General features: G+C 38.3%; 1 protein-coding gene across 2 annotated transcripts in view; it reads left to right on the top strand.

Annotated features, from left to right (window-relative positions):
* LIN7A (lin-7 homolog A, crumbs cell polarity complex component) overlaps positions 1-25431 on the top strand; it is a 120429-nt gene that overhangs the window by 30169 nt on the left and 64829 nt on the right. For both annotated transcript variants that reach the window (XM_045082938.1, XM_045082937.1), the window contains exon 2: positions 8523-8641. In XM_045082938.1, coding sequence (XP_044938873.1) covers positions 8523-8641 — 119 coding nt within the window. The remainder of the gene's footprint in view (positions 1-8522; positions 8642-25431) is intronic.

The raw sequence follows: 25431 nt of genomic DNA, 5'->3' as shown, positions 1-25431 counted from the left end.
TTTAGAGTTATGTGCTCATGTATCAGCTAGGTCGTATCTGGTTGCGAGTCACAGAAAACCAAACAGTAAAGCCCGTATTTGTCTCGTAGGCAGAAATCATGGGGCTGCACAGTTCAAGGCTGGTACACCAGCTCAGGGATGGCATCGAGGGCTGGGATCCTTTCTTTTTCCTGCTCCACTTTCCTTAAGAAGTGAAGGTTCTTTGCATGATCACAAACTGGGGAAAGAGGAAGGGTGCAAAGACCAAATGGCTGAAGGCCTATGCCAGCAGTTTGTCCATTCAAAAAGCCTCCTTAGAAACCATGCCCAATGTCTTTACACTTAAAACAACTGGCCAAATGACAAGAGTCTGGAAAGAGAAGTATGTTTGCTTTCCAGCTTTTATAGTAGAAGGCAAGAAACATGAAGGTTTTAGATGGCTTTAGAGTAGATAATTCATATTGTTTGCCACAGTACCCAATAAATGTTGATGGGATTAGTCAACAATATGCTTTAAATAACCCAGCTTCATCTTCATCCAGGTTCCAGATGGAGATGAGTCATAGGTCAGATTCTGCAGTCTAAATGTCAGTCAAGTTAATAAAAATTCATCATTAAGGAAAAAGAAGAAGTAATTTGATTTTTCTAGATCACTGGGAGCTCATGCCATTAAGTTTCAATGTTTTCTTGTTTTGGGTTGTAATGTCCAACCTATCTTAAAGGAAATCTTTCCAAAATAGGTTATTCAAGTATCATCAGGTACTTGATGACTGATCATTTTTCAGTGATCAAAATATGTTATTAGGGACATTTCACTCAGTTGATTAAGTGCTCAACTCTTGGTTTCAGCTCAGGTCATGCTCTTGCATTTGTGGGATCAAGCCCTGTGTTGGGCTCTATACTCAGTGTGGAATCCGCTTCAAACTCTCTCTCCCTCTCCCTCTCACTCATTCTCTCTCAAATAAATAAAATCTTTAAAAAAAATATGTTATCAATATGAACATATTCATTATACCATAATGTTTTGAGTGGTCACCTCCTGGGTCTCTGGGCAGTGTTACGACTCTTTGCCCCAGCTTACAGTGGTCCATGATGCTATATTAAAATTAAAAAAAAATTTTTTTTTGCTCTACCTTTATTGTTTTATTTTTAATCCCTTTTCTGTGGCAGGGTAGAGAAATAAATAAGAACATGGCCACTGGAGTCAAACACGTATGGTTTTGGATCCTGGCCCTATCATTTACTACTTGTATTGCCTTGAGCCAGATAATTCATCTTTCTCAGTCTTATTTGTTATTTTTCTTTAACTATACAGTGGAAACAACAGTAATTCTTGTATATGGTTGAGGATTTTATAAAATGATATAAATAGGGCAAATAAGTGCTGAATAGATGATGACCTCACCCTGTTCTGGATCACATATTAAACTGTTAGTAGTAACCCAGAGACTATGTCTGTGATCTACTGCCTGCATCAGCCCCATCTGAGAGGATTACTAACAGAGCAGATTTCAAGGTTCAGTCAACCTTCAACATCTTTTTTTTTTAATCTCAATTTTTAATAATAATAATAATAATAATAATAATAATAATAAATGGTCCAGAGTTAAATTTTTATGTTGACTAAAATTTGAGAACCACTGCCTTCAGGCCTCAAGCAAGGATTTGTTGATCAGATTAACTTAATCTCTGTTAACAACCTTGGAGAACGGCTGGGAATGATTTTAAGAATATGGATTCCTGAGTCCCTTCTGAGTGTAGTCCAGATTCTACAGCAATATTGCTGAGATTCAGATCTTAACTTTACAACTTACTATTTCCCTGGGGAAGTCATTTTAACTCTACTGGTCGCAGTTTCCTTTTCTGTAAAGTGGGAGTAATAACGGTACCTACCTCATAGTGCGGTTAAGAGGAGTGAAATGTTTAAATCAGTGCCATACTACATACCAGATACAACAGCTAATACTATTAAAAGTAACATTGCTCTTTAAAATCTCTGGGCTATACGCTGAGATTCCCTATCGGTGAGTCTCAATATGACCACACATCATCACCAGAGAGCTCTGAAGATCTTGATGTCAAGTCCATACCCCAGAAAAATGAAATCAGAAATATATGTAGGTAGGATCCAGGTACATGGTTTTATTTTTTCCCAGTGTTCCCAGTTGACGACAGTGAGTAGCCAAGACCGGAAACCACTCCTCCCTGCCATTTTAAAGCTCTCCAGGTGATTCTGATGATCAGAGAGTACTATCTGAGAGAGGTAGACTGGCAAATGGAACAGGGGTTAATCTTTATTGAGGGAGGAAAGATTAAGAGCTCAGCCTCCGACCAGGAAAGCCTGCAGAGCGTAGAGCTATTATAAAAGTACTGAATGTTGAAGGTAAAAGCTGCTAAAAGAAAAGCTGTGAATGGAATAAAAATAAAAGGCACAGGGTTTAGAATCCCTTAGATCTGGACTCCAGACTCCGATCCTCATTGTTAATGAGGTACTTAAAACTCCGTAGAAACCTCAATTTTCTCATTGCAAAATGTGGATATTTACTACCACATAAAGGTTGTTGGAAGGATAAAATGGGTTAAAGATGTAAAGTTCTTAGCATATTATGCCTCCTACTTCATAGGCATTAAATCTTTATTGTTATTGTTGCTTTTAGAAGTGAGGATTCAGGAATGCCTATAATTAACAACACAGGAAACAACATGTTGGTGAGGATACAGAGAAAGGAGGTCACCCTTACACTCTTGCTGGGAAAGCAAACTGGTGCAGTCACTCTGAAAAACAGTATGGAGGTTCCTCCAAAAGTTAAAAATAGAACCACCCTATAATTCAGCAATTCCACTATTAAGTATTTACCCAAAGGATACAAACATACTAATTTGAAGGGATACGTGCCCCATGTTTATAGCAGCGTTATCTACAATAGCCACAGTATGGAAAGAACCCAAATGTCCATAAACTGATAAATGGATAAAGAGGATGTGGTATGTGTATATGTGTGTGTGTGTGTGTGTGTGTGTATACACACACAGGACTATTACTCAGCCATAAAAAGGAATAAAATCTTGCCATTTGCAACAATGTGGTTGGAGCTCGAGAGTATTATGCTAAGTGAAATAAGTCAGTCAGAGAAAGACAAATACCATATGATTTCATGCATATGTGTAATTTAAGAAACAAAACAGATGAATGTAGGGGGAAAAAAGAGAAGCAAACCAAGAAACAGAGTCTTAACAAACTGATGGTTACCAACAGGGAAGTGGCTGGGGCGGGGGGACACTGAGATGGGTTAAATAGGTGAAGGACATCAAGGAGAACACTTGTGGATGAGCACTGGGAGTTGTATGTAAGGGATGAATCACTAAATCCTGTACCTGGAAGAAAAAACTATAACAACATTGTATGGTGACAGATATTACTATGCTTACTGCAACGAGCACTGAGTAGTGGATAGAATTCTTGAATTGGAATGTTGTATGCCTGAAACCAAATATCACAGTTATGTTAATTATATTTCAATAAAAATTATATTAGTAATCTATATTAAAATAAAGACATGAGGATTAATGGAGTCCAGGATATGCGAAAGAGTGAGGGGGCACGTGTAATACCCCAGCACTTCTGGGACAAATGCTGCATAGAGGGATGAACTTGAGAATTGGCAGAGCAGAGGAGGAGTCGGTTTCAGGAAAATATTCTGAGACCTTCTTATTTTCATTGTTTGTCTGGCAGCCTTCCCAGTCCTTATCTGATATTCCTTCTAGGCTGAGCTAAACTAGTAAACCCAGACTTCAATATTAGTAGAATTTGGTAGAATGGGTTCATGAAGTGAGTGCAAGGAGGTGCTGAAGAAGAGCCTTAAGGGGGCTCCTCAGTAAAGCAGGCACACTTGCTGTGGTTTTAAGAACAAGTTTTTTTGCTGACTCCAGAGCCTCTTTTGCTCCCTTCCAGATCCTGACCTTGCAGGTTTCTGTTACTTCTACAGAGCTAAAGGGAATTAGAAATCCATGGAAAACTCTAGTTTGTATCGAGTTGATTACTCACCAACTTTCTGCAACACCAGCCAGGTCTGGGTTGGTGAGACCCGATTTCTCCCACTTTTGGTCTTTAGACTTTTTTTTGGCTTTTACCGACTGCTGTGAATCCCATGACCTTATCCTGCTCGATTCTCTTAGGTGGCTTCCAGCAAGACGGTTTAGGCCCCAGAAGTCTCTGCTTTCCAGTTCTCTCCCTCTCACCAGATAGGCATACAGGGCATGCAAGCCTCCAAGTCTGTTGTCTGTGCAACCAGGAAAGACTCCAGTCTCTCTTCTTGCAGGGCCCCCCAGCAGCCGTCATTGGTTCTACTGGGAACATACCTCAGTGGATAGAAGGGAAGCAAAGACTTAGTTTTCTGACCTAAGTTAATGACGTAACACTTCTCTATGAGTTTTCCTTCCTCTCACCATTACCTCTTCATAAGGACTGGAAAAGGCCTAGCCTGTAACGTAAGAGGGCTGGTCCAGCTTTTAATGGGATGTGCCCGGTTTCCTTGATCTTTTTTTTTTTTTTTTTAATTAATATTTCTTAGCCTTGGATGGGCATAGGAATCACCTGAAAGCTTAAACAAACAAAAATTCTGATGTCTGGGTCCCAGTCTTACAGATTCTGATTTAATTAGTGTGGGGTAGCAGGCTGGTTTAAAAACTCCACAGGTGATTCTAAAGACAGCCAGCCTAGTGGTGGGTACTAAGGAGGGCACGTATTGCATAAAACCTTGGGTGTGGTGCATAAACAGTGAATCTTGGAACACTCAAAAAATAAAATAAAATAAAATAAAAAATAAAGACAGCCTTTCTAAGGAACACTGTTTTAGAATGGGGTGGTACTTAATATCCATGAACTTGTACCAGTCATTCTGAGGCTCCTGGAAAAACCCTATTCAGTGTTACACAGGGTAGTGAAGAATAATGGAAATGCTAGGATTCTGGAATGCGGGGACTGATAGGAACCTGAAAGATCCATTTTATTTACTTTCTCAACAAACAGGGTCTGTGAACCAACAACTTCAGAGAATCACTTGAAACGTTTGTTTAAAAGGCCAATTCCTGGGCCTTATTTTCACACCTTCTGAATTAACCTAAGTGGGGGTAGAGGGTCAGGAACATATGTTTTAATAACTTCCCCCAGGTGATTGCTAGATACATTCATGGTTTAGAGACATTAGTCTGTATCAGAGCTTTTAAACCCTGGGGACACATTAGAATCACATAGGGGCTAAAAAATACCCATGCCAAGTAGACCAGTAGTTCTCAACCTTGCTTTCAGCTTGAGCCATACTGAACTCCTTTCAGTTCTCTGAGTGCCCCACACTCTGTTGACCAGACTACTCAACCAGTAGTTCACAACCGGTGTTGTGAATATTCTGGCATAATTTGGGGGGGAGGGTAGGCTGGGGAGAAGTCTTAGGCATTAATAATTTTTAAATGTATCCCAGAAAATTATAATGTGCAGTCAAGGTTGAGAATTCCCGAGGATTCAGGTTGGGGTCATTTTCCCTCAGTGTGGTTGGTTACTCAGTGGCCTCTAGCCTAGAGATGCATGCTTCCCTCCTTCTCCCATACCAGATCCATGCCAGTCTTGACCAAGGAGGTCTAGTCCCATGAGAAGTCATGTGTCCCTATAGACACAAACCTCTAACCCCTGCTTTCCTGAGTTAGTTTCATTAATTAATCTATCACTCATTCGGTAAGTGTGTATTAAACTTCTGATATTTGCCAAGTACTCTGCATTGAACCATGGATACATTGGCAAATAAGATATTGTTCCGACCCCTCAAGAAGCTCATAGATTTGCAAGGGTAAAGGAGGGAGATAGACATGCAAACAGAGGCAGAGCAGAGAGTAGGAATTACTACAGCGGATGAGTCAAGAGAACTGTGGGATCACAGATAAGGGAGAAACTTCAACTGCCTTGGAGAATCAGAAAAGCCATGCCAAGGAGATGCTATTTAAGCCAAGTCTTCCCCCATGATTTAAAACAGTTTCCATGATGTGATTTCTCTCTATTTCATTTCTTGCTACCCTTGCCTTGCTTTCAGCTTGAGCCATACTGAACTTTTTTCAGTTCTCTGAGTGCCCCACACTCTGTTGACCAGACTTCAGTCTGCGTTGACTTGCTGGAGACATTGTTTCCCTTTCCCCACCCTGCACCTCCTACCTAAGACCCTGCTTACCTATTAATTCCATGAAGAGGCCCTTCCTGGCCTCCTGAATGATGATAAATGCCTTCATTAGGTCCATGCAGCAACCTGTAGTGATTCTTCTATAAGACATGCCCGCTTTACTGTGTGTCTGTGACTCCTCAAACCTATAAATGTCATGAAAGGGACAACAAGCAGCTGTGTCCTTTACCACTGTATCCTATGCATAGCACGGATGAGTGACTTAACTGTGTTTCAGGAACAGGGGATGATGTGTGCAAAGCCATATAGGTTGCAATTCTGTGCCACATCCTAGAATAACAGAAAGTTTGGATGTTCAAAATAACAATGAGCAGGGAAAAGTTCTTAGAGATGAGTCAGAAGCGGTTGGTTGTGAAGGGCCTTGAGTGAAACCCTACCTGGTCTGAACTTCACCTTGTAAGCAGTGGGAAGCCAGAGAAGGTGTTACGTAGGGGAGATAATAATGAGGTTTATCATTCAGGGTAGTCATTCTGGAAACAAGGTGGAGGATAGAATGAGCAAGAAAAGGCTAACATAAAGAACAGTTGGGAGATGTTTCAGTTCTGTAAGTGAAAAATAATAAAGGCTTTTCTGAAGTCATCAAGCAAAAGGGCTCCATTCAAAAGGGATATTTGAGATAGCATCTTCACTGCCACTGACTAACTGCATGTGGGGGTGCATGTGAACAATGTTGCCATTGTCTAGCTTGCAGGACAGGCTGGGTGGGGGTGTTATTAATGGAATTATGGAATATGGAAAGAGAAAAACTACCTTCAGGAAAAATATTAATGAGCACAGTTTTTAACATGTGGAGAATTCCATATACCTGTGGACATCTAGGTAGAGTCTTCTGTGCAGTAAAAAATGCATGAAATTCTTAGCTTGGTAACTTACTGATTGTGAATATGGCTGGTATTATCCAATTGACTACATCGACTTCCAGTTTATGTACAAAAAGACCAAGTTTTCAAACTGGCAGTGTTGTGTCGATTTCATGATTTTTGCTTTGTTGGGCCACACTTGAAAATTAGTTGGCAATACTTCAAGGGAGAGTCTCCATTAAAGTTGCTTACTGGTTATTTTTTTTTGATTAGGTACATACATGTATGCTAACCTAAATTCCAAGGAGGTAATGATTTTATTATAGGTAGCCATGCTGTTATAGTCTCCTCATTTGACTGTGAGTTCGGAAGGGATGTGTGTCTTATTCTTACTGTCAAACTTAGTGCCTGCTCTAATAGGAGCACAAATTAGGGGATGGATGGATGGGTGGATAGATGGATGAATTTAAAATATGATGGCAGGGATATGGGATGCTTTCTGGAACTAATCCCTTAGGAACTGAAAACCCTCTATCTTACACATAAATACCTACATGACTCTTCACTGAGCTATTGACTACAACAAGTAGAAGAGATCACCATAAGTATTTTTAAAGGAAGGGGTCTTTCATCATATCTTTTTTTTTTTTTTTTTTTTTTGGCAGTACAAAACCATGCTGGGAATTTTAAAGCTATGGGTATAAAAGACAGTGGTTCTTGATACATTAACTTTTGATGTTGTCAAGTACAAGAGGAGCCTTTAACTTAATTGTTACAGAAAATTCTTTTGCTTGGTACTGTTCTAAAAGTTGGTAGGTAGGTACATGATCAGATTCTTTAGGAAGATAACCTTATGGACCTTATGAAGAGATTGGAGGAGAAGGAATGACTCTGTCTGAACAGAGAGGAGATAATGATGTGGGCTTAGAATAATAGAGAAGCAGTTAAATGGATAGAGCCCATTAGTTAATTAATTAATTCATCAGATATTTAGTCACTATATTATACCAGACTCTGGGGATGCAAAGGTGGCCAAACTTAGAGAAGTTCCTACCCTGTAAGAGTTTATCAGTAAGTGGAAGAAATGCACATTGATCAAATCATGACACTAATAAATGTAAAATTGCCGATGTGATAAATATAGTATGGGAAAGGAAGAGTCAGACTGCAAACAGCATCTCAGAGACAAAATTTACAGGACTTATTTTGTTATTGGGTGTCAATAAAAGGCATGTTTCCTACTCTTCTTTGCTAAGAGAATATTCAAACTAGTGTGTGTGACAGAAATAACATACATGAAATGCCACCGAGGAAGGCATATTCAGCGACGAATTGTGTAGAACAAATTAAAATGACTTTTTACCAAAAGATTAGATCAATAAGCTATGAATTTTAAGTTGTGGTTTTGCAATTCATTCCACTTGTTTTTCATTGCACCATTCAACTAGAATAATAGTACTTTGCTGATGAGATACAGTTGATTCTAGATGTCTCTATTTTGATTTTTTTTTTTTTTCAGATGTTGCCAGAGCAATTGAATTACTGGAAAAACTACAGGAATCTGGAGAAGTACCAGTGCACAAGCTACAATCCCTCAAAAAAGTGCTTCAGAGTGAGTTTTGTACTGCTATTCGAGAGGTATGACACTAAAATTTTAATCACTTCTATTTAGCCATATGTCTTCTGAAGAGAAAGCATGTCTTTTCCACACAAACAGTTGAATAGTTAAGACTGGAGCTACATTTAAGCTTTCTGTTTTTAGTTCCTTGGACAGATGATAAAATATGATTTAGTCTGCTAAATTCTTAAATTAGATCCAGTCAGGATTTATACATTCGTGTAAAACCAAATGTTGACCTTATGGTACCGATGAGGTCACTCCCTCAGCAGGTTAACTATTACATACTTGTAGTCTAAGTTACTTTGTGGCCACATGCAGTCATATGGAAATTCAGTTCAAAATAGTCATAATTCGTGAGGGTTGAGCTTTTCTTAAAAGGACACTCAACTGAATCTTAGATAAATCTGGAAGAGTTACTTCCTACGGACTAATGTTATAATTATCCAAACATTGCTGTCTAGTGAAATAATGGAAAATCTCTGAACAGACTGCTATGCCCTTCTAACAAATTTTTGTAATGCTTTCCTCGCTGGTGGTTGCAAGAAGCCTAACATATCCAAGTGTGTAGAAATGACTGAATTTTTGCATTGACTTGTGGTGGCATTGACTAGTCCACTAATGAATTTAATTGGTTATAAAAGACTTCATTTGGGATGTATAAGCCATATTGTTTTTTGAACAAAATAATATTAAGTAAGCCCATCATTTCTTCCCCATCAGGTTCTAAGTAATAATTCATTATTTAATAATTACTTAGAACCTAAAGTCCCTAAATCCAGCATATTTGCTCCACTAGAAGCCCCCAATAATAAATTATCTACTGTCATCCTCTCCAAAGTCAGTTGAACCCAGTGACAATCCGGAGAGTTTGTTCTGGTGAAGGACATACACTTGACAAGGAATATTGTTATCAACTTCCCTTTCTCTTTGCAGTTCTACCTGTAGCTAATGCATTTATTTTTACCTCAACAATGCTAACAGTCACCACACAGGAAAGACCTAGGGGACTAAGATAGAGACATACAAAACCTCTTTCACTACAAGTTTAAACTGTAGCCTATCCAGTGTGGTTACAGTTTGGATTTTGCTGAGATTTGACTTAAACTAAGCTTGTGCTAAATATCAGGTAAAGTTGTTTGCTATTGAAGTGTTCTTTATAATGAACACAGCTTAAGTAAATAACCATAATTGTGTCTCCAAGTTCAAAACTGTGGATTTAACCAAAAGCTGAAAGGAAATTTCTCAAAGTGTGTGAGTTCTTGGCCACCGGCTGCTCAGTGGGAAAGGTATGACTATGTGAAAACCCTGTGGGCCTCTCTGAGGTAAATTTCTGTAGTTACTCTGTAGATCAAGGTTAGATTCCCTACACACACTTTTCTTCCTTCACAGAGTGCTACTCCTCTGAGATTTGATGGCCGATTTTCATTTTTAGATATTCTATCATCTCTTTTACTCTCCGCAGAACTAACTGAAGAATAGGACACATCAAATATATAACTCTCCTCACTGGGAGTTTGGCATATGATCAATGTGAAGTATCTATCTTCATGGAATTTACTTTCCAGTGAGAATATGATTAAATAAATATGCAATACAATGTCAGAGGGTGACAAAACTATGGAAATTAATAAAGCAGGATTAGGGGAGGTAGGAGTAAAGTTCTGTTAAGTTGAGGTGGTAAGAAAATAACCTAATTGAGTTGAGGTGGTGAGAAAATAGCCTAACTGAAGTAATTGAGCACGTCACAAATATAAGTGAGGTAGAGTTTTTCAGGCAGAAGAAACCACAAGTGCAAAAACCAAGAATGATCTGAGTCCATAGAAGGAATGTCCCCCAAACCAGACCGTCTGCAGTAAAATAAGCAAGGTAGACTTCCCAGAGGCAGCCAGAGATCAGATCACATAAGGCCTTGCATGCTAAGGTTGGGACAGTGGATTTCATTCTAAGCATGGGAGAAAGCCCTTGGAGAGTTTTGCCCTGACCTGACTGGATTTTTAAAAGGGTCCTCTGACTGCTGTGAGAGAATACAAGTGTGTGGGCAAGAGAAGAAATCAGAGATTGCAGGAACAAAGTCATGAGCAGATCGAGTGAGAGGCTAGATGATGGCAGCTTGCATGGTTAACAGTGTAAGTCGTCAGGTTCAAGGTGTGCTTTTTGGAAGTCAAGTTAACAGGAATTGTTCATGCGCTGGGTACACAGGTGAGAGAGACAGGTCTCAATCAAGGTTTCAGCTTGAAATGTTGGGTGAATGGTTACATAACTGGGTAGGAATCTTTGCAGCTGGACCAAATTTGGACTGTCCAAGGGCTCTCTTGTGGACAAGAGTAAGTTGATGATGCTTTTCCGGCATCCAAGTAGGAGTCTGGTAGGCATCTGAGGCTTGAGCCTGGAGGAGAGGCTGGGTCTGGAGATGTAGCCTATCCATCATTTCTTCCCCATCAGGTTCTAAGTAATAATTCATTATTTAATAACTACTTAGAATCTAAAGTCCCTAAATCCAGCATATTTGCTCCACTAGAAGCCCCCAATAATAAATTATCTACTGTCATCCTCTCCAAAGTCAGTTGAACACAGTTGTGTTATGGGTATGTGTTCAAACAAATGCACAGGCCTTTTTCTTTAAAGAGTTTATTAAGGAAAAAGAGAATAAATGTAAAAAAGAAAATAAATATGAAGACATTATATTGGCATTAGAAACATAACTTCCAAACCCCATCTGTGGTAAAGCGTTCTGTGTGTATCATTAGTGTTCCACGGAAATCTGTAACTGAACTACGGGCAGTCCAATAATTTCGGAGGGAAATAGGTGATGTAATTTATCTGCCTTACATTTTATAAATTTGGACTAATGAGATTTAATTTTAGGTTCACAGTAAGGTCCTTATAATAATTTTGTCCTGAAGGGCCATGCATGTTATACAGAAACTGTTTTCATCACTTCATCTTGACTCATATTCCACACTAGTTTTATGATATCATTCATACTTAAGTTTGGAATGTTCCTTGTTATTCTCATTATGTCACTGTACATTAACTGGGAAGTCACAGTAAAAATAGCAATATGTATTCAACAATTCTGAATCATAGAATTGTATTGTATCTCCATGTAGTAACAAGGTCTTCAATAAAAATGTAAAACATGAACCCATGTTGCCAGACAGGTGAATCCACAAGCCAGGAAAGAAAAGGGCAGCTAGGAAGTACGACGATGTACAACAGCAAATATGTGAAAATTAAATTTTTTGGAGTCAAGGATCCTTTCCCTCTTGGTCTCTTGGATACTATTATACTGTCGTGAAACCTTTGAAGTTACAGTTTCTTATTCAATTCTTGTTCTTATTCTTATTCAATTATAATTCAGGTATTATTCTTACTCAAATTATGCTCAGAATCTCTATGATTAAATTATTTGATTTTTCAGGGATGTTTGCTAGTTAATACTTCCCAGTGTGAAAGTTATGTGTTTGTCATGACAGGTAGCCCTTTGTCGGGCTTACCAGAGCGAAAACAGGTGCAGGTCATTGTCAAGAAGACCGTAAAATCCTAATTTTGCTAAAAAAAAAACCAAACCAAACCAAACAAAACAAAAAAAAAACAGGGCGCCTGGGTGGCTCAGTGGGTTAAAGCCTCTGACTTCAGCTCAAGTCATGATCCCAGAGTCCTGGGATCGAGCCCCGCATCGGGCTCTCTGCTTGGCAAGGAGCCTGCTTCCTCCTCTCTCTGCCTGCCTCTCTGCCTACTTGTGATCTCTGTCTGTCAAATAAATAAATAAAATCTTTAAAAAAAAAAAAGGCAGGACAATCAATGGCCAATTTTTTTGAATTGCCTTACACAAGTGTAACAGTAGTTATTGTTCCAATCCCATGTTTTGCTTTACATTTGGATGCGACCACTAAATCAACTCTTGGCCTATGGGCAGTATTTATAGGGGAGAAATGGTTTAATGAAATTTTATTTTGTTTTTTTTTTGCTGCAGATCAATGATTAAAAGACACTTGATGTTTTCTGTTTGTAACTCTTCTTCTGTGATCTCTAATAAAGATGGACAAAATCATGTTGAGCTCAGGACTGAAGCAAGACCATGTGTGTGTATAACTAGAAAAAACCTCGATCTATTAATGAGTTTCACTTGAATGCCAGTCCATACACAGCTTTAGCCACAGAATACAGAGAGTAGTTTGCAATACTCATGTACCTTGATATTGTGTTTTCTTGCTGAAAGATCTTAAAAGGACCTGATTAATAATTAAATTGCACCTATTCTGTGCAAGTAATTTTGAAGTGCATGGCTGGTAAATGAACTGCCACATGCTTCTGCTCTCCCATAGTGAGAGACACTGGCTGACAAGAGAAAGTTCACAGAACTTTTTGAATGAGAGATGAAATAAAATTTTATGGTACTGATATATTCCCAGTAAGGACCATTTCTGGGATTTTAAGTGGCTTCTTCAAGTTTTAGTTCCTCACTCTACTATTTAGGTTGAGTGACCTAAGTTTATAAATTGAAATAAAAAGAAATATAGGGTTGAAATATAGGGATTATAAAATGTTGACTTCGGATAAGAGAATTTCCCATGAGAACTGGAGGGTGAACTTGGATTGAATTCAAATAGCTCGATTGCCAAGAGATGAAATTTTCCCTGCCACTTCATGTTCTTTGCGCCTCAGAGAAAGAAATCAATAGTATCTGAGTGGTCATATTTTAAAGGGATGTCCAATTTCTGCAACAAAATTCAAAGAAATTCTTTCTGAAACTAAAATAATAAAAAACAGAATGAATTTATTTGCCACCATCATCTTCCAAGTTTTGCAACATTCAGGATTCCTGATTTCCAGGGTGATATGCTCATTGATCCGATATTTGATGTGCTGCTGAGAGCGGTCTGTGGCGATGACTTGCTCCCACATATGACTATCATATTCATGTAAGAACCAAAAATGCAGAACCAAATGACATAGTCACCAAAGACTGCCTTGCTTGGCCAGTCACCAGATGCTGTGTGCTAGTATGCTCTAATGTAGTAGAACTGTAGATTAAGAAAGTAATCCAACTCCATATGGAATCCTTCTGTGAGAGTCAGTAGGATTGTTGGAAAACATTCCAGTTCTCCTCTCCTTCTTAGCACATGTTACAGTTGGATTTCCCCAAACTCCTTAAAGCAGGATGTGGTTATGACAACTGCTTTGGCGAAGAAAATGTCAATGGAAGTGATATGTGCCATTGCCTTGGTGAAGCCTTTGAGTCAGTGCGTGATATGTTGTGTTCCTTCCCCTTTACCATGGGACTAGTGATGTTTTACCTGATAAAGGATCAATCAGCCTGGGTTGCAGAGGGAGAAAATGAGAAATATGGGCTTTAGCCAAGCTTTTGCAAACAAGTAGCCTGAGCAAGAAATACACCTTTGTTACTTTAAGCCTCCAGGATTTTGGGGTTACAGTACCACAACATAATTCAAGCCATCCTGACTGATAATACACAACTATCAAGCCAAATTTAGCTTGGGTAAATGTTATAAGCTGTAGCAAGCAACCCTTTAACTGCTGTAAATCAAAAGTCTATGTTGTTATTTTTGGTAAGCTAGGGTAAATCTTTTTAAAACTATATGAAATTAAAATTGATAACCACTATAAGTACCTATGCCCATTAGGTGACTCATTAATTTTAAATTGAGACACTTAGGTCATGGATTTTGCTACTAGATTATTTTCCATTTGCTCCTATTCTCATTTTTTTTTTTCCTCCCTGAGGGTGGAGCTCCTTAACCCTCCAGCACCACCTCCCACCCTATCTAAGTCTTACATTGTTGCCTTATAAAGGAATTTCTTTGTTTTATATACTTAAAGTTATAAGCCACTTAGAAGAGATATTTAGAATGTATCAGTCTGCTAATCAATGGCTCTTAGTCTCCAGTGAGATTCTTTCCCTGAAGGGATTTATAGATTAGGAATTACCACCACAATGCCTCCCACCAGGAATGTATTAACTGTCACTGTTATGCATTCTGTCAGATGGGGGGAGGTGTGTGTGTGTGGGGGGGAGGGGTGGCAGCAACCTCATTAGAGCAGTGTTGTAGTCAAGTCAATGACCAATGTTTGAATCCCAACTTGGCTACTTATTTCAGTCCTCTGTAATATTTTATTCGTTAATTTTTAATAATGGAATGATACCAACAGTCTTGAAGTGATTCTGACAATTAGAGATCTTGTATGTAAAGTCACAGAGTACAGAGTCTGGCATCCAATCAGAGGATGCTATTGTAATTGAAGAGTAGACTCCCAAATTATCCCTAGGTCCAGTGTTTTGGTTAAGTCAGGAAATGGAAAACAGGGTTGGGGGAGAAGTGTCAAGTTTCTATAGGCTAGATTTAAGAAAACCCGTAAGACTAATGGACCTACTCATTGCCCCAACGTTAATCATGAAAACAAAATTAACAGAGCCATTGTACCCTACTGCCATGGCCATCTGGGACATACCATTATGACACACATGTTTGTTTTTGGTGCCGTTCTGTACATCTTAATCTACTGTGTGGATGAAAATGTGGGAAGTACGTTTAATCAGCTTTATGAGAAAACTAATGGTGGGCGGTATGGCAGAATACAGATTTATAATTACCTTAGGAAAACACGTATGTGGGGGCGCGTGGGTGGCTCAGTGCGTTAAGCCGCTGCCTTTGGCTCAGGTCATGATCTCAGGGTCCTGGGATCAAGTGTTGCGTTGGGCTCTCTGCTCAGCAGGGAGCCTGCTTCCCTCTCTCTCTCTCTCTCTGCCTGCCTCTCCATCTACTTGTGATCTCTGTCTGTCAAATAAATACATAAAATCTTAAAAAAAAAGAAAGAAAACACGTATGTGGATCAGTATTGACAAGAAGAGATGAAGTAAGGATAGGTAGGAGGAGAAAAGAGAGTGGGAGGAAGGCAGAGTGGAAGGGAAGGAAGCAGCTGAGAAAGGAAGAAAGAAAAAGGTAGGAAGGAAGGAATGAAGGGCGGCAGACTGATGTGGAATCATGGCTTTGCGTTGTGTATTGGGACAATGGCAAGAATATGGAGTCCTACAGAGCACTGACCACGAATTCTGACAACCTGGACTCAAATCATTGCTTAGCCCTTTAATGATATGCTCTTGCTGTACTCATTACTTAACTTCTGTGTTCTTGGTTTTGTGTATCCTTTTTTAAAAAAAAAATGATTTTTTGAAATTTATTTTATTTTATTTAAAAAGATTTTATTTATTTATTTGACAGAGAGATAGAGAGCACAAGTAGGCCGGGTGGCAGGGAGAGGGTGGGGGGGAGAAACAGGCTCTCTGCTGAGCAGGGAGCCCGAGGCAGGGTCCTGGGATCATGACTTGAACGGACGGCAGCCACTTAACGGCAGCCACCCAGGTGTCCCCCCCCCCCTAAATATTCTTATTTATTAATTTGAGAGAGAGAGAGATACTGAGAGAGCACAGAGGCGGAATGAGAGGGAGAAGCAGATTCCCCACTGAGCGGAGAGCCCGATGCGGGACTCGATCCAGGATCCTGAGATCATGACCTGAGCTGAAAGCAAATGCCTAACCAACTGAGACATCCAGGTGCCCAGGTTTATCCTTTTTTTAACATAAAGGAAGACAATAATAACTTTGTGGGGCTGTTGGGAAGGTTAAATCAAATGAGACTAAAAGGTATAAAATACTTAGGCTAACACAGTATAACTAGAAGTATAGCTAAAAGAAGAAGCAGGCAAGAAATGGTAGTTACTCTGGTGAAAAAATCAGTGGTTTTAGTGACAAGACAATAAAATTTTATTGTGTTCTAATAGAAACATTAGTTATAAATACAAAGAATAATTGTTCTGTAGTTATTAATCGTCCAAACAAGTGAAAAATCTTTTTCTCAATAGGAAGCTCACATTTAAAAAAATATCTTGACAATCTGGAGTGGTTTTAGAATAAACCAGTGTAGTAAGGAATCTGGAAACCTTGTCATTCTACAAGAAGTTAAGGACTTGATGATTGTTAACCACAAAAGAAAAAAAAAAAACAGTGGGTAACATATTTGTCATTTATTATTTGGTAGGATAAAGTAAAAGGGATATAACCAATGTGGACCACTGGGTGAAAAGTAGCAGATTATAGATAATTAGCAATAACCACCAATTGGCTCTTTTATAATGTAAGAAGCTTCCTGTACCAACAGCAGAGGTTGGATGGTCATATTTCAGACCCATTTTTGCACAAGAGTTTTTGACTTAATGTCATGTTGTCGGTAAAGTAAAAGCAAATATATTTGTATGCTTTAATAATTTATTTATATACTTACATATACATATACATAGTACAGAATTTATATTTATATGCCTTATTTTTATTCCCTTCCATTTGTGTGCAAAAGTTTCATGGAAAAATATGTTTTTAATGTTTTACTTTAAACATGGACAGAATGGCATGGGTTCATTATGTAAAATTATCAATCTGTTATATAATGGCATCTAGAATAGTATTACATTCAAGGGAATTAACAAAAAATGTGTCTGACATATGTTTACATGTATCTTTCTGCTCATATTGAATTTAGCTTAAGATGGCAGATGACGAAAGAAAGCTTGATGGCTCTTATACATTTCCCTTGATTTTATTTGCACTGCCAAATGTGATAGGACATGAAAGCTAGATTGTTCCTTGTGTGATATGTTTCCTGCCAAGAAGAGCATGAAGTCAATAAATCTTATTTCTGAGCATCCTGAAGATTCATCGCACGATAGAGAATTTTTATGTTCTTTACCAAAACTTGTATTTGTCCCCGCGTGTCTTGACATGTCTCCAAGCCAAAGGAACCATAAATAATCGGGGAAAGCTTGATCAAATCAGGTACTCTAGAAATGTCTGAACGGGTGGGTTGCTCAGAACTACAAGAACAACAAAAATCTCAAAGAGTGCCTCTGTTCATTTGCTATAACCTATTCCTGAACTCTGACATTTTGCTACTATTTTGAAACCCGTTATGGTGAAAATAGCTGTTTGGCATGCAATTAGTGTAAAGTCTGATTGTTTCGGTAAAGCTCTGATTTTTATCTATCATGTGAGTGCTGAGGGTCCTATTGAAGTCCGTGTGTGTGTGTGTGTGTGTGTGTGTGTGTGTGTGTGTTACCCCATGGGTAATTTAAAGACCCAAGTTGTTCCAACGGTAAAAAGTTTCTTTGTTCTGCAGAACTCCAGATGGAAGAAAACTCTTCATATTCAGAGTGCATGTGGGGGTAGCATTTGGAGTTTCTGGGTTCAACATCCAGCTCGATTACTCTGGAGAAGAAGACAGAGCTTTTACTTTTTATGGAGATTTATTACTTTTCAACATCAGCAGGCATTAGTGTCAAAGACTCTGATGATTATCCTAAAAGATATCTTGCCTGCTCTGGGAAAAGTGGCCCAATAATTTCAAAGCCGTAGCCTAGAACCTATAACTTTCTAAGGTTTTATTTAGAAATGGAGCAAACTGTGTTCTCTTTACTGTCAAAGGTTTTGTTTGTTTGTTTGTTTGTTTGTTTTGGGGTGTTTTTTTTTTTTTTTTTTGGCTTTCCCAAGGATAAGTGTTAATGCACTCGGTTGAACTTGGGTTAGAAATTTCACTTTATTCATTTTTTAAGTATCGGACTTATTTTTCCTGGTACCTTAGAACAGCTTGACAAGAGAGGTTCATTTGTAGCTAGACTTTCTTGTAGTAACATCTAAAATGGCTGTAAGAAGGAGGCTAGTCATCAGATTCCAGAGACATGTCTGCCATTTTGGAAGGAGACATTAGAGCTGAAAACTTGTGACCTTTCCAGAGCTGAAGCAAGGATATTTGTGAGGAGAACGGGAGTTGAAAATGAGAAAGCCTTGTCAGTTTAACCATGGGAAAGAACCAGAGCAACTGAAAAGACTGCAAAACTCTTAAAGGTTACTTCTGCATAGATGATTTAAATTGAAAAAAAAAAAAAAAAAAAGATTTCAAACGTCTTTCTTTGCTGACAGAGGCTGCATTGTTGATGCCAACCTTTCCCCAAAATAACTTTATTTGCCTTAAGGACACAGGATTTGGTAGGACCTAAATTCAACTTGAAGTGTCTTGAAGGAAGTTCAGGTGTCTTGACATAAGTCTGTTCTGCCATAATGGAGCTTAATTCTGTTTGCTTTTGAAAGTGCCGCAGGCGGCAACTTTGTGCCCTTGCTGGTATTAAAACAGACTCAGAACTGACTGAATACTAAAAATGACACAAATATTTCCGTGTAAAAGATCACTCCAAACTTTAACTTCTTCCAAATCAAACAAGCTTCTCATTGAAATATATATTTAAGCAGACACAGAATTTTCTTCTTTTTATATGGTTTGGTTAATTTGATTAATTTTCCAGACAGCAGCCATTCATTTTTACAAGAGAAGAATCACATAATCTTAATAAAACTAACTCAATGTCAAAAGCAAAACATGGCATGAACCCTTACACACATGGCTGCGTTTTTCTTGGGATAACACCGTAACTTTATCCGATTCTCAAAAGGGCCCATGATCTAGGCTCCCGCTCCACCTCCCAGGAAATGAAGACTACTCCCTAATGAAAGATTCTGGTATCAGTGGAGATGAGATGTACTACTTAACTCAGCTGGTCTCCCTCTCTAAGATCCTCCCAGTTTTATGAATCTGTAATTGCATAGCAAGTGACATATGCTTTTCTTCACAAAAATGACATGGAATTATAGAAGGCTGAGCATCTATGGGTGGTAGGAATATGTGACTCTGTGAGGCCATGTATTATTGGCGTAAGGAAGACAGATATGATGGAGATTTTTAAACTGCAAAAATAATGAGAAAAATAAGTATACTCATTTTATTGAGTTTTTCGAAGAATATAATTATAATTTTATCACAGGAAATTGCAAAAACGGAATGACTAACTCATGGGAAACGGAATCTTTAAGTTATATTTCTGCAGCTTTCTCGGGAAAGACACATTTGTAACAATGTGAGGAGCGTTTATAACATCAACAGGTCACTTTCTGGTAGCGAGAACGGGGTTCTGTGTGGCAGGAACCATCTTAGACTGTAATTGCGCTAATGGGTCATTGATCTTAAAGATATCTAAACAGAACCTCACAAATAGTCTGTAATGACTCTGAAGGCTGTTAGCATCCACTGTTGGGTAAATACTCAGCTCAGACTTTCTATTTGCTGTGACAAATGATAAACAGTTCATAATTCTAGAAGCTTGTAATTACATGTACCTACATAGGAGTTCAAAATAATGGAGTCCTCAGAGAAGTTGTATTTTATATCAGTTAGATAAAGTGAACATCCTGTCTTCTGTTGAGATCACAGGGCTGGAAGTCAGAACTTCTATTTTTGGTTGACAACTTTTTTTTTCAGTGAACAAGTCATTTAGCCTTTTCTTGCATCAGTACTGCCAACATATGTGCAGACAAGTCCATTTGTACAAGCCATCTCAAGTGAATGTTAAGTTGCAAATTGTCATTTTTTAAGCAGCCTGCTATTATCCCTTGGGTGTGATTTGCATATTAGTATCACTTATAATTCAAATATATGCAAGGTGATCATTAACTTCCTCCCTCCCTTCCTTCTTTCTCTCCTTCCTGCCCTTTTTCTTTCATACAAGATGTAGGGCTGACTGCTGACCATGACATCTTGTATTCATCATTTCCTTGTTTTTTATATGGGCTGCATGTTTGTGTATTTTCCTCAAAAATATTATTTTATTATTTTTTAAGATTTTACTTATTTATTTGAGAGGGAGAGAAAAGGAGCAAGTGAGCATAAGCTGGTGGGGGGAAGGCAGGGGGAGAGGCAGAAGCAGACTCCCCACTGAAGAGGGAGCCCCTATCCAGGGCTCAACGTGGGCCTCCATCCTAGATACCGAGCTCACAACCCGAGCTGAAGGCAAATGCTTAACCAGCTGAGCCACCCAGGTGCCCCTCATGTGTATTTATTTTAATTCTATTTAAAATATTATAAAAAGGTATCATGCTGCTGAAATCTTTGGGGGATGTCCTTTTTTCACTTAATATTCTACTCCTAAGATCCACTCATACTCTATGGTGTTACTGTAGTTCACTTATTTTGACTGTTGTGTGATATTCCATTGTATAAATGTACTATCTTTTGTTAATTCACTCTCTCATTGATGAACATTTAAATTGTTTCCACGTGCTACTATTAACATACCTGCACTTCTTGTCACATGAACAAGACTTCTTTTGGGTTCATATCTAGATTTGGAGTTTCTGGATCATAAGGTGTAAAAAATATTCAACTTTAAGAAATAATGCCAAACTGTTTTTAAGTTTGGTTGCTCCAGTTTATACCCTAACAAGTAATACAGAAGTTGTGTATCCACATTACCTCTAACTTGGCATGGGAGACATTTAAACTTATACTAACTGAATATACTAAAATAGCATCTCGTCGTAGTCATCATTTGCATTTAAGTGATCACTACATTATTTAATGCCTCTTCTTATAATTATTGGCCATTATGTTTCTTTTTCTGTTAAATATCTGTTCATGTATTTTTTTAACTGATTTATGCTTATTTTTTAAAATCAGGCAATTTTTACTTGCCTGATTTTTTTTTTTTTAAAGATTTTATTTATTTATTTGTCAGAGAGAATGAGCACACAAGCAGGCAGAGAGGCAGGCAGAGGCAGAGAGAGAAGCAGGCTCCCTGCTGAGCAAGGAGCCCGATGCGGGACTGGATCCTAGGACTCTGGGATCATGACCTGAGCCGAAGGCAGCGGCTTAACACACTGAGCCACCCAGGCATCCCTATGTTTATTTTTTATTTATTTTATTTTTTTTAAGATTTTTTATTTATTTATTTGACAGAGAGAGATCACAGTAGGAGAGAGGAAGGGAAGAGATCACAAAAAGAGGAAGGGAAGCAGGCCCCCTGCTGAGCAGAGAGCCCGATGTGGGACTCGATCCCGGGACCCTGAGATCATGACCTGAGCCGAAGGCAGCGGCTTAACCCACTGAGCCACCCAGGCACCCCCTATGTTTATTTTTTAAAAGATTTTTTATATGTATTCTGTTCTTTTCTTTTTTTTTTTTAAGTAGTCTGCCCAAAATGGAGCCCAGCACAGGTGTTGAACTCACAACCCTGAGATCAAGACCTGAACTGAGATCAAGAGTCAGTTGCTTAACCGACTGATCCACCCAAGTGCCCTTTACATAATCTTGTTACTGACTTTTTGCTGATCGTGTATGTAAGTTCTCCTACATTGTATTTCCTATGTTATAACTTGTCTTCAAGATGTCTTTCATAAATAAAATTCTTAATTTAAAATAGTCACATTAATTATCTTTTTAATAATCACTGATTTTGGGGGGTATCTTACTTAAGAAGTATTTCCTACCCCAATGTCTAAAAGATATTCATCTATATTTTCTACGAAAAGTAGAAGTTTTATTTTTGAAATTTATGTTCTTAATCCATCTAGAATTGATTTTATTTTTTGTATGTTGTATGAAGTAGGCATCTGATTTTGTCTTTTATTTATAAGGATAACTATTCCATGTTCTATTTTTTAAAATGAATTTAAATTTTTTAGTGTTCCAAGATTCATTGTTTATGCACCACATCCAGTGCTCCATACAGTATGTGCCCTCCTTAATACCTACCACCAGGCTCACCCAACCCCCCACCTCTTTCCCCTCCCAAACCCTCAGTTTGTTTCTCAGAGTCCATAGTCTCTCATGGTTCGTCTCCCCCTCCGAGTTCCCTCAATTCACTTTTCCATTATTGAATAATCCATAATTTTTTCTGTGACTTGCCGTACTAATACACACTGAACTATACATATGGATCTGTTTCTGGGTTTCTGATTAATTGGTCAATTTATCTAACCTTTCATTAATGCCCTACTTATTTCTTTTGGGAGAGGCAAGGTAATTAGTACAGGGTTTGGGGGTATAGTTTTAATCCTAGCTTTTGTCTTATTAGGAGATTTATGAGTGCTTATTATATGTGTGTATGTGTGTGTGTATGTGCAAAAGGAAATTGATGAAAGCAAACCATTCACGCATCAATGAACAGTGATAAGTATGTGCCGTAAACTAACGATTTTTATAACACCAATTCTGTTTTTTACATTAGAGGTCCCGTGGGTGGGGGTATACCACAGTTTCATATTCGTAATTTGTGGGTCTCTTTCAATTTCTTTCATCAAGGTTAATTAAGATTTTAAGTAAAGTCATTTATCTTATTCAGCTGAAGGCAGAGATTTCAGTTATCACAGCAAAATTAGTGCCCACTGCAGTATCTGCCAAATAGTGAGCATTTAATAAATACTTGTAGTATGCATAAAAAATTAATTAAGATGACCTTTTTATTAAGACAAACATATATTTGATTTTCATGGGTCTTGATTTTAAAATGGGACCCTGAGCTCATACAAATCCCAGGTAAAACCTGATATCACCTCTGGTTCAGAATAAGATCTTACTTACCTTAAAATGGCTTCCAACCTTGAAAGGTGATCAGTGATTAAAACCAATACTTTTCTTTTTACATTTAAAAATTGTTTCTGGGGTGCCTGGGTGGCTCAGTGGGCTAAGGCCTCTGCCTTTGGCTCAGGTCATGATCCCAGGGTCCTGGGATCGAGCCCCGCATTGGGCTTTCTACTCAGGGGGGAGCCTGCTTCCCCCTCTCTCTCTCTGCCTCTCTCTGACTACTTGTGATCTGTCAAATAAATAAATAAAATCTTAAAAAAAAATGTTTCTGACTTTGAAAACTGACCAGTAATTAAAATAAAAATTTCAAATCTTTTTATGTATTTGTATAAATATATACACTGGTATGGGTGTGCATATATGTAATACATTGGTTTTCATGTGGTGAGTGTGTAACTATTGTAGCTGACATAAAATTTAGTAATGTGTATAGGTCATAAAGGAACCTTAGAAAGAGCCTCCTCCTGTGAAAGTTAGACTTATGGGAGTTATACCCTTCTTAGTGGATCTTGTGATTGCAACTCTTATAAAATTATGAATCATTTTTCAAGGAATAGGCATTGCAAATTTTATAAATGCAGGGCGTTGGTAAGTTCTCTAAAACGGAGCCCTTTGGAGTCTTAATCTATTATAACTGTAGTTTTATAGATAAGAAAATAAGAACTGGAAAGTTTAAGTTGTCTTTCAAGCTAGTTAGTGCCTGAGTTAGTAACAGCAAAGTTTCCTGATGCTAGGCCAGTTCTAATTCCCCTTGCTTTGGACAGTATTTCAGAACATTCTGAAATGTGGAAACAATGAAACATTATTTCACTATTTATCAGTAATGAACCAAAATAATTGGAAAATTGCATCATGGTTCCCATTTCCATAATCCCTATTCATATCAGTGTTCCATGTGTACCAACAACATTATTCAAAATTTTTGCCTTTTAGTTCTTCCTTTCCTTCATTTAACATAAGACAATACATTGTGGCTTAGTTTTATATCCTCTCATATATTTGTAATCCAAATTTCCAAGAGACCGCATAAAAATTTTAGTTACTAATCATTGCATAATTGGCATTATATCACTGAAAGAGTTACGACATTTGCAGAAAATTTCAGCCTCTACTAGAATAATTTAGTATTTTTAAGATCAAGCTTTAGCAAATGTGTTTCAGAATCTATCACAAATATGCATGTCTATTCAAATATGCCTTTAATCCTTTTCTTAGTAAGTTAGTCCTAGAGGCAGCAACACCATTTTCAACAAATAGCTATATTGGGGAGAATGCCAGCTATGCTAGCTGGAGGAAAAAAAAACTATTACAGGTAATCTTGTCTTCCAGACTACTTTGTTTTCCTCCTGTCTGCCTGTTGATTATATAAGAGATGCCAAATATTTATTTTTTATTTTTCATTTTTTTTAGATTTTTTATTTATTTATCAGAGAGAGTGGGAGAGAGCGAGCACAGGCAGACAGAATGGCAGGCAGAGGCAGAGGGAGAAGCAGGCTCCCTACTGAGCAAGGATGTGGGACTCGATCCCAGGACGCTGGGATCATGACCTGAGCCGAAGGCAGCTGCTTAACCAACTGGGCCACCCAGGCGTCCCAAAGATGCCAAATATTTATTAAGCCTGATACTTGGAAACCTTTTGAACTGCATTTTTTTCACGTTGTTTCCTGTAATCAGCAATGGGGCCAACAGGGATACATCCTTTTCTCCTTCTCAGTCTTGCTTCTAGAAGGGTGGGGCCAGTGACCAGGGACACTGGTGACAGAGAATTCATGGAGGTCTGAAGAGCCAACAAGAAGCATCGCCTTGATGGCAGTGGACAGATGTGTATTTTCCGATGTTAAGTGCTGTATTGACCCTCTTTATTTAACGTGAAGAAAGAAGAGGGGACTTAGTCTTTCTGGAACATCTAGTAGAACAGATAACTTCTCGCTCACTGATTTTGTAGAAATCATTTCCTAAACAATTTTCAGGTCCTATCCACTTTGGGATAACAGTACAGGCATGTGGTCATAACAAGGATGACAGCGCCACATACATTTTTCTAAAGAATACTTGTGGACTATAAGCCCATATGAAATCAACGTGGGAAAGGTTACTGGCTGTGTAGCAAAATTAAAGAATCCTACCTCCTAGAGTTTCTAACTGAAAAAATATTCTGTTAAATTTTCTTTATGACCACCTGCATGACTGCCAGATATTTTTTTACTCCTTATTTCAGAAAGTGAATTATAACTGCGTTCTCTTACATTTCTTTGAAAATCATTCCGTTTCCTCACAGACGGGACAGTAATTACCTCTGTGTCCAGGATAGAGACTAGCCAACTGCC

This window comes from Mustela putorius, unplaced genomic scaffold, assembly GCF_011764305.1.
Source record: "Mustela putorius furo isolate JIRA1106 unplaced genomic scaffold, ASM1176430v1.1 tig00000640_pilon_pilon_pilon, whole genome shotgun sequence".
In the NCBI taxonomy this organism is placed as follows: Eukaryota; Metazoa; Chordata; class Mammalia; order Carnivora; family Mustelidae; genus Mustela; species Mustela putorius.
Note: the sequence above shows the minus strand (reverse complement) of the source record. Positions and strands in the feature narration are given on the sequence as shown.